General features: G+C 38.9%; 1 protein-coding gene across 1 annotated transcript in view; it reads right to left on the bottom strand.

Annotated features, from left to right (window-relative positions):
* The window catches only part of TTC17 (tetratricopeptide repeat domain 17), a 50,715-nt gene that overhangs the window by 12,316 nt on the left and 27,790 nt on the right, over positions 1-10,609 (bottom strand). Inside the window, exons 16-18 of the mRNA XM_009999499.1 lie at positions 3,980-4,150; positions 3,163-3,413; positions 1,946-2,111 (exon numbers count right to left, since the gene is read on the bottom strand). Coding sequence (XP_009997801.1) covers positions 1,946-2,111; positions 3,163-3,413; positions 3,980-4,150 — 588 coding nt within the window. The remainder of the gene's footprint in view (positions 1-1,945; positions 2,112-3,162; positions 3,414-3,979; positions 4,151-10,609) is intronic.

Raw genomic sequence — 10,609 nt, 5'->3', positions numbered from 1 at the left:
TGTGTGTGTGTAAAAGTTGATTGAACGGCCACATGACAGGTTCTTCGTTGTTGTGTTAGGCCCAAACCATGACAGACCTTGACAGGCTAAAAAGGTGGACCAATGCCAACCTCATGAAGTTCAACAAGGCCAAGTGCAAGGTCCTGCACCTGGGCTGGGGCAACCCCAAGAACAAATACAAATTGGGCAGAGAATGGCTTGAGAACAGCCTTGAAGAGAAGGACCTGGGGGGGAGGTGGTCAATGAAAAGCTCAACATGAGCTGGCAATGTGAGCTTGCAGCCCAAAAAGAGAACTGTATCCTGGGCTGCATCAAAAGAAGCGTGGCCAGCAGGTCAAGGGAGGTGATTCTGCCCCTCTACGTCACACTCAGGAGACCCCACCTGAAATCAAGTGTCTAGTTCTGGAGCCCCCAGCACATGAAGGACTTAGAGTTCTCGGAGTGAGTCCAGGGGAGGGCCTAAGGTGATCAGAGGGCTGGAGCATCTCTTGTACGAAGACAGGCTGAGAGAGTTGGGGCTGTTCAGCCTGGAGAAGGCTCAAAGGAGACCTTATAGAGGCCTTCCAGTATCTGAAGGGGCCTACAGGAAAGCTGGGGAGGGATTCTTTTTCCAGGACAAGGGGTAATGGTTTTAAGCTGGAAGGGGGTAGATTTAGGTTAGATATGAGAAAGAAATTCTTCACGGTGACAGTGGTAAGATACCGGAACAGGTTCCCTAGGGAAGCTGTGGATGCCCCCTCCCTGGAGGTGTTCAAGGCCAGGCTGGATGGGGCTTTGAGCAACCTGGTCTAGTGGGAGGTGTCCCTGCCCATGCAGGAGGGTTAGAACTGGATTATTTTTAAGGTCCCTTCCAACCCAAACCATTCTGTGATTCTATGTAATCCACTCCCCACATTTAAATACTTAATTCAGTAACTTATATTCGTAACTTGCTAAAAAAGGAGCTTGTTAAAGATTTAATGTAAAAGCCCTGAAAATGTGAAATCACTTCCTAGGTCATCAAGTTGTCAAGGACAAAATATTTGAGAACTCATCTTTGCTTACTTATCAGCCCTAGTACTTTAAGATTTTTATCTGCATTGAAATCAAGGTAAGACAAAGAGCATGGAGGTGAACTACTTTGGTGTTCTTTGGCTTCATTAGGCTCCAGTACCTATAAACTCAATCTTAAGCTGTGCTGATGTGCTGATGATGTGCTGATGTGCTCAAGATGTGCTGATGATTTCTGTTCACATGAACATACCAGTATAACTAGTCTGTACCGTAATAATAGACCACTCTCCAATTCCTGTTCCTTAGCTAGCAAAAACTTCACCACTGTTGCCAAGCTGCCTCATCTATGTTGGTGCTAAACCCTACTTTTCTGTAACCTGTGTCTTGTGGAAGACAGTTTTCTCTTATAGTATCACCAAAAGAATTACAGCAGAAAAGTTTCTCTTGTTTGTTTAATTTATTTTTTTTATTATTATTTTTAATCAAAGTTGCCTGCCTTTCTTTTTTGGGTTGTGCATCTTCTGTTTAGTCAGTAACCAATTCAAGCTTTCATCCTGCATTTGTTCACTATGGGGTGTCTCTCAGCTGATTAAAAGTGAATGGGAAGAGAAGTCAGTGTAAGAAAAAGATCATAAAGACCTCTCCTCCCTTTTAATACTTTTCCTCACAATATCTACCTCTCATTCTTCACTCTGACCACCTCATTCCCAGAAGTTGTAGGAATTAACTGGGAAGTTTTCACTCAGCAGATAAAGTTACACTGCACTTCATGAAGAAGGTGCAGATGAAACAGATTTTTAATTTTTCCACGTACTCATCTAGAAGGTGTATTTCACTACCTAGGCTTTGTGATGCATATTTAAACCAGTTTAATATAAAAGCTGCAAAAGAAATAAACCAGAGTAATTGAAAAGCTGCAAAAGACTTGCTTTCTCTAGAAGCAGCAGGTTACCTGTTGGTCTAGGAGAAGGTATCTTTGGTCCACTGATCTCCAGGGCAGTTTGGTAAAAGTTTTCATTTTCTCTATTAGTCCCTTCTTCCCCACTTCTCCCAACTGGCTCCTGGAGATCCACATTTTCAGCTTTTGGTTTCTTCAAACGTTTCACCTGAAAAGTGATCTACCAAAAGAACAACACTGGCAAGGTTAACAGTCAGAAACACCATGAACGTAATCAGCTCAAATACACTGTTTGTTTTAGCCCTAAGATTAATTTTCAAGCCATGAACGTAATCAGCTCAAATACACTGTTTTAGCCCTAAGATTAATTTTCAAAGATGTTACAGATAAGATCTTTCTATCTCTCTCAGTCCCTATCTCAACCTGCTCTTTAAGCCTGCTCAGTTTCGCTGCATCACACCATGCAAACAATGTATAGAACTTAAATCTCCAACATAAAAGAAAAACAATTTAACTGCTAGACAACTGAAAGGCATTTTTCATTACAGATTTTGTATGTAACATGACAACAGATAGTTCATTCTTTTAATGTTAACCAGAACTTTTGGTTAAAAACTTTTCTCCTTTGTAACTGTGAGCAAAAAGTTTGAAGGCACCCAGCATCATTCCACACCCAAGATCTTGCTGTTGATAACCCAGATTTACAATCACAGAATGGCTTTAGGTTGGAAATAATAGTTTAAGATCATTCAGTCCAACTGTACACCTAACATCGACAAGTGCACCACGAAACCATGTCCCTAAGCACCATATCTACACTTTGAACACCTCTACTGATGGTGACTCCACCTCGACAGCCTGTTCCAATGCTTGATAACCATTTCAGTGATTTTTTTCCTAATATCCACTCTAAACCTCTCCCGGCACAACTTGAGGCTATTTCCTCTCATCTGATCACTCCTTACTTGAGAGAAGAGACCAGCACCCACATCACTACAACCTCTTTTCAAGAAGTTGTAGAAAGGTCTCCCCTTAGCCTCCTTTTCTCCAGAATAAATTATGTCACATTTAGCAACATGGAGACGTTCCCTTTAGGAAATGTGTCAAAACTACTTTTTCATTTCACACAAGCCATTAACCAGCTCTTTTAGGCCTATAGGGAAGTTGCTATATATATATTGCAGTGTTACAACTCCCTGAACTGTCCTCATCTTTCCCTCCTCCACAATAGTAAGTTGGTAAAAGACTTAAGTAAATTGATCCAAACTTACCCATTCAGCTTCATCATCATCACCACAGTCCCCAAAACAGGAGCTAGCCAGTCCATCCTGAGATCCCTTCTTTAGAACCCGGATTCCCTGCAAGTCCATCCGACGACCTTTTACCTCCAGTGCCCCTTCAAAAGCTTCCTGAGGCCAAGAGTTTTCAAACTCATCCACCAAAGCTAGCATCTCTTCAGACATCTGATCATCTTCTAACCCCTCCATTCCTTCTGAACCGTTGCTTTCTGCTGTGACTGCGTCTAAGAGGGAACACCATTAAAACTTCAAAAATTCTCTTCCTGCTGCTTCCTGAATTCTGTAACCTGACTTTTCCACTTACACAAACCAAATATCACTGACTACTCACTGCACACTGCAAGCAGAGGGGGGGACTGGAGAATGGAGGCTTCTACACTGCAAAGAAGCATCAACTATTGCTTCAAAAATCAAGACCTCTATAAATTTACATTTAATGCTGAATAAAGCACTCTGTACCTTAACCATAGACACTGTTTTTCTACCCTTCTGTCTGGCACAGCTGATACAGAATTCACTGAGGTAGGACCAAGATGTGTTCATAGACTCTTGCAAGAAACGACATCTTTTAGCTTAGAAAGCATTTAAACCTTAATTGCATTTTTTATTTGATACATTTTGACATTAGACTTGGAGAAGAACAGTAAACAGAATGAAACCAGTTTTAAGGCTTACTCTTCACTTTACAGAGGTGGGGAAAACATAGCTTCTTGGAGGAAGGAAACCAGCTCTTCCAAAAAATACAGAAACCAATTCATTTGCCAGGACAAATTTTCTACAGCTGACTTACTTTCCAGTCTCAGGAAGGAGGGATCCCTTGCTGAACTCTGGGTAAGGGCTTCTGGACCTTCTGTGTCTCCTTCAGAGTGTTCTTCTGCCACTGTTGCAGCTGGATCATGGTGGTCATCAAAGTATTTCTCTTTGTCATGACTGCCATCTGGATTTTTCTCATGACAGTGGCCTGAAAGAGAGAAGTTTCCTGATACACAGTGTAAGACTTCTCCGAAAACAACCACAGAAGCTATAATGAAAGAGTTAGAGTCTTCTAGTTTTCTGCATATGATTCAATGGAATAATTCTACAAGGTATCAAAGCTTTCTTTCAGTGGTTAAAAAGTTGATCTGCAGCTTGACAAGGCAGATCACCTAAGACAGGGAAAAAAACATTATTAGGTAAACCCTGTGAATTACTGATGAAAGAAAAATCAGGTATCTTTTGAGGTAAGGCTGCACAGCATGTAGAAAGTGACTCTGTGCTGGTAGCCACTCCAATAAACATTCCCAGGACATGTTTTTAGTGACACTGCACCCACTGTACTTGGGAGTTTGCTGCCATATGAACTTCACTTAGATACCATAATGCTCACCATGCTTATGTGCAAGAGAAAAAGGGCCAAGGCAGACTGATATGGGATTGCCAGACTCTGACCTGTGCCAACAACAGACAGTACATAGGGGCTCATTAAATAGACAGAGAAAAGCTGCAGGTACTAATCTGTGACAAAATTCAGAAGTTTAGTCAGATGAAAATTTAATATCTATAATTCTGTGGTAAAGTTACAGGCTCAGATTCCACTAAACAGAAAGATCTAGGAATTACTTCCCAGTCTTCCAGGACAAGTGTTCAAACAGTGGCTCCCACAGCCAACCCCCAGAGCCACACAGCTAGCAACAGGATTCTCCACTTATGTGAAAGGCTGGGAGCTGCCCTGAGCCCCACTGCATGGCTGTGGGACTGAGACAGGGACCAGGGCATCTGCCTGTTGTCCCACAGGAAGCCTGTCATCATGGAGAAAAACACATTTCATGTACAAAGCTGCTGCTCTCAAATCCCTCCTTCCTTTATTTCCATCATGTGCAAGTGAAAATAGCATACATATACTAACGAGTTAAGAAGCACACAGCAAATCAAAGAAAACTTAAATTAAATGCAAAGTTCTCAAGTACTCATTCTAACCTCACAAATGCAAACTACTGCTCCATGCAAGTGGAAAACATTAGTTTTTTTTAAACCAGCAGCATTAAGATACCAAGAACGTGAATGAAGTAGATTAGTGACTCCTTTCTCACCCATGCAATGATCCCATATTGCAAAAGAATATTTTTAGTTTTCACTTTCATCAGGCCAGCAGGACAAGAAGATGATTGTATCTCTCCTGTAAGGGTAACCTGTTCCACCACTCCTCAGCAAAAGTGAAACTATACATAGCTTTTTGCTGTACACTCTACTTTTGCACCCATGAACACTTAGGTGGCATCTTTGGAGGAGAACCAGACTAGTATTTTTTCAGGGTGTGTTGTGTGTCTCCAAAATCAAACAAATAAAACTATATTAATATATCCTCTGTAATAACTATTTATTTTCCTTCCTTTTCTAATGTATGTAAAGGAAGTCAAACAATATTATTTTATGAATAAACATGTAACAGAAGCAGTTAATTTCAGAAACTCTTACAATATCTGCTACACAGTTATAGTATTCCTTTCCCAATCTATCAGCCATTGACTCTTTTCCTTAATCCCCTCCCCATCTCCCCTATGCTGCAAAAAAAAAAAAAAAAGGCTTCACACAAAAAAAATATAAATCACTTTGATACTTGAGATCTTTATGTTTAATCTATGAGAAATGACATGCACAGAACACTAACGCTGGAACTAGTTCCCCTGCCTGACATCAAACCAGCCTGATTTTCGTGCAAGACAGGTGCTTCTCAGTAACATGATGACCAAAATTCCCTTTGCTGAAGGTCAACTCATCATTAGCATGAAGAAAAAAGTGAATGGGCTGAAAAACAGATAACTATTTTTAATTGAAATAGAAACACCAAAAAGAGACAAAAAGGTGGAACAGCAAGCAGAAGGGAAAAAAACCCATGATGGCACTTAAAATTCTACTTAAGACTAACTCTTTTAATATTAATTGCAAACACTGACAACTAAAACTAGACAAGATGACAGTACTGGCTTTCTTGGAATCTGAGAGCTGCTATATATAGAAGCCTGAGTGATGTATTTTTTTTTTCAAATTGCTGCTTTCAGTTGTCTTACATCACAGGAGAGAAAAAATGCTGGTTGAAAAACCACTGGAAATTCAAGATCTCTGTACATGCCATGAAGCTGGTGGTACTGAAACACTGCAAGTCAGAACTTTACAACTTGGATCAGCCAGATGCCTGAAGACCACCAGGTAAGAGTGTGAGACTAGCAAGGGAACAACACAGCCCCAAACTCCAGGCAAATTCATTGGCTGTAGAATATTAGTAGTATCATTACAATACTCCAGCACTTGAGCCACGTGAAGGACAAAAGCAACTGTGACCCTACAAATGCCCAGCTACGTATTATTTATTAACATTTCACAAATATTCCGGTTGTCTGAATATGCACATGTGAATTTTAGGTGTAAAGTCCTGACAAAATGATAGTGCAGCTACAAAACTTGGAAGTCTGAAACTACTTCACAGCATTTGATCAACTCAGGTTACTCCAACCTAAAAAAACTTACTGTATCTAAGAGCAGCTGTTGCCACTTTTTCTATTGATTCTGGAGAGCTAAAAAGATCAGAGGAAAGTGGATCAGAGTCCATTATGATATCTTGTTACTATGTTACAGATATTGAAACAAAGATGACACAGAGTAAGTAAAGGAAAGTAATCAAACATTACCATTAAAGAGGGCATTGATTGTTTTAAAAATCTAAATTAATGCTGCTGTAGCTGTGTTTTGTGATATTTATCTGGCAGAGCAAACGTGGCCTCACTAAATATCTTCAGTTTTATTCCTATTTACCAACTTAACATAGATGGTTTTGCATCATCAACAGCACTGGAATTAAAATGCAAAATAATCTCCGAGTATCTTTGGCCAAACACAGAATTTTTACTGACTTTTTATTCTTTCTTTGTCAGTGCAGAGCTTGTGAAATTAAGTGTTCCTGGAGTCCACCATCTGTGTTCCAACATACCAGGTTTAAGAAAATTATTTGCTCCTAAATTCTTAAAATGCTTCAAAACAAAAGGCAAGTAATTTAAAATTTAAGCACTGATTTTTTTCCTACCACCTGGAATAAGCAGAGCTGGATTATCTCTTGAACGATTCCAAGAGTCAAGTGATTATTGATATAGTCAGTGACTTGCATTAGATTATGCTAAAATCAAATTATCTGGAAATGGGTCACTTAAATAATGTGCCTCTTTATGGTTAAACAATGCAAAGAGAGAATTCCAATTAATACTGATGTAAGTCAGCCTGAGCTGTCAGGAGTACAGAATAAACTGAAACCAAGTTGCTACTAACTACATGCTTGGTTTTTTGATGCACATGCAAAATCAGTATTTCCCACAGTGACATTCATAGAATCATAAAATGATTTGGGTTGGAAGGGATCTTAGACATCATCTAGTTCCAACCCCCCTGCCATGGGGGTTCAGTAATTCAGTAAAGGTAGGTCTCTTTTTTATGTATCACAGAACAGAAACCAGTTTTAGTACCTGCACACAGATGAACAGTCTCATCTACAGACATTTCAGAAGCAGTGAATCAATAAGCAGTCTTTCTTTTACTTTTGCTAGTCACCGATTACGCAGATGCAGAAAGACACAAGTCAAATGTACATATGAAAATGCGTTACTAATGCTGCTCTTATGTCATGTGAAAAGTTCAGAACTGGCCATTGCTTGGGTGACACTCCTTATTTAGAATTAGGCTGAAATATATCCATAGAATTTAAACTGAAAACCAGCATATTGTCACCCATCAGTTTTAAAATACAAGCCTTGTTCAGTGCTTCATATCACATGCAATGTAATTTATTAGGGTTTAAAAAATAAATAAATTAATCTGGAATCAATGAACTCACCTATCAGAAGCCTCTTGTGCATCTAAAACTACTGGGATCTCAGTCATCAAAATTTGGACCAAACTAGTACCTGAAGAACTGTCTTACTTTCTGCACCATGGTGACTTCCCTGCAATATGACATCAACCAGCAGGGCAGTGTTATGGGGAAATGCTGTTTGAGAGATTACCCTTCAGACAATATATAAATTGTAAGCTTTGACTTTCATGGCAACGTTAACACTGGTGATTAAACACCTTGCATATCTGGATTACCCTAACGTTTCAATGTGAACGTGATAATTTCCTAAAGGTCTTGTGAATCATTAGCAGCAACCATATTATACCAATCATGTGAAAAGATTTGATTGCAAAACATTTGTTAAGGGAAAAAAATCCAAGTCAGTTATTTTGAGATGAGTTTTAAAAGCAATAGGATGAGCAGTAACTAGAGAAGAGAGCTATCTTTAGCAGCTATTGCTGCTCTGCTACCTTGAATTATAAATTAACTTGATTTTATTATGCTTTTGCTCTAAAATAAATGCATTCCTTTTCTTAGTGTTTTTCTGAAAAAACACGTTTACCCCATGATTGAGCTTTGGAATTAACCCCATGATTGAGCTTTGGAAGCAGAAACTGCAAACCACTTATGACAGGATTGTCATCAAAAACATTACAGAAAGGTTATAAGCTATAACTGCTGAACTGCGAGACAGCAGTGTGCTCCAGAAGCAACATCAAAGCAAATTGGTGCTTTTCACTCACACAAGTATAAAAATAAATATAAGGAAGTAGTTCTCAGTTCCTTTTTAATGTAAAATGATTGACAAAAATGACAAACAGAGCAGAAAACAAAAAGGAGAAGTTTCTTAACTACAATTATCTTGTTATGCAATACTGACCTGTGACTGTTTTATAGATCTATATTTAACTGAAGAGAAATACACAAGATGTACTACATCTTCACTGTGCACTACAGGACCCAGGAAAGATACAAAGCAGACAGGCAACCTGTATCTGCAGAAGCATAAAATTGTTCAAAGCCTTGCTGCAGACTTGAAAAGCCAAAGAGCCCACCCAGCAGTCAGTCTTGCTCTCTAAACCGACAGTATCACTGCTAGTTTCACTAAGACATGATTAGGTTCTGTTACAGTAACACGAGTACCTCCAGTACCTTTTGCAGTTTTAACATACGGGATAAATCAGTAGATATCCCAGATACCTACTACGTACATATCCTTGTAGCTACTAGTTTGGAATAATGATAGGCAGATTCCACTAAGTTTCCTCTCTGGTCAAGTACTTCAAGTTACATATCAGTCTGGGTACTGGCAGAGAACGGTGAGTGCAGTGCAGAAAATTTATACCAAGTTTTTGGTGTGTTTCCTTTCCCCCCAAGAACCACATTTCAGTTGTAGCTCTTTCCTTTAATATAAACCCTCCTTTGCAAAACTGAAAATCACAGGGCAAAAATAAACGTCATCAAATGGCCAGGACATACTGCTAACTGTAAATAAAAGTTAAGTGTAGAGCATAAATAAAGAAAAGCCATATGAAGTATTTTAAAAGTTGATTTTAATGCATTCCTACCTCTTTAAATTCCTCCCTTAGATGAGCAATTGGTGGCCCTCTTCAAAGATGATGATGGGCATGCTCAAAATTGAGTAGCCAGAAGAGTGCACTACATAACAAGCTTTGGCTTGATGCACAGCAAACAAGATGATGATGATTTATATGGTCAAAATTTAGACTCAAGCACACAAAATAAAACCCACAAAAATTCTTTTAAAAAATTATTTATTCCAAGGTTTTCAATTAAGAGGATTATATAGTAAAGCAACTGCTTTCACTTGCAGGGAAATGGATTTAAAATCTGATTTGTAGCCAAAAGATGCCTTTCAATTGGCTTAGCTATAGATTTAAAGATTATCTATTCATCTTGTTACAGCTGTTCTGATAAAACTTTCAGAACATACAAATGCCAACAATACATAACCGGATTTTTGGGTCCATATTAAGTGAGAGAAACATTTCACCACTGCATAATAGACCAGTCCCTAAAGAACAGACACACAAATTCTACTTATGAAATATAAAGAAGTGATGAATAAAACTTGGAAAAAATTTAAAGAGGAAGACAAACCTATTTAAATTAGAATACAACGCAGTTTAATAACGGACATACATGCAAACCATCTTGAAGAATTCAGCAGGCTACTTTATAATAGAGGAAAAAATGACAACCCTCCTTCCCAATACCTCTTCCATAGGTAAAAACAGGGAGGAGAAAATAAAAGACTTTGACTATCTGAAGCCTTCACTCTCTTCCATCCTCCTCATCCACTAAAATAGAAGCTTGTTTTTTTATGACACACATCTACAAGCAAGAACTTTCTCTATGAAGCCTAGGAACAGGGCCCAAAACATAGAAACATCCAAACATCTAAATTTAAACTCTCCAATCCTACTGGTATATAAAAGAGATTTGAAAATGTCTCTTTCAGGGAACTCTGGTCTTATACACTGAGTAGGAAGGTAAGCAGCATATCAGTCTGAATTTCAGCCTGTGCCTCAAGAACAGCTT

The sequence above is a fragment of the Chaetura pelagica genome, unplaced genomic scaffold (genome assembly GCF_000747805.2).
Source record: "Chaetura pelagica isolate M959 unplaced genomic scaffold, ChaPel_1.0 scaffold55, whole genome shotgun sequence".
In the NCBI taxonomy this organism is placed as follows: domain Eukaryota; kingdom Metazoa; phylum Chordata; class Aves; order Apodiformes; family Apodidae; genus Chaetura; species Chaetura pelagica.
The sequence above is the reverse complement of the archived record's forward strand: the minus strand, read 5'-3'. Positions and strand labels throughout refer to the sequence as shown.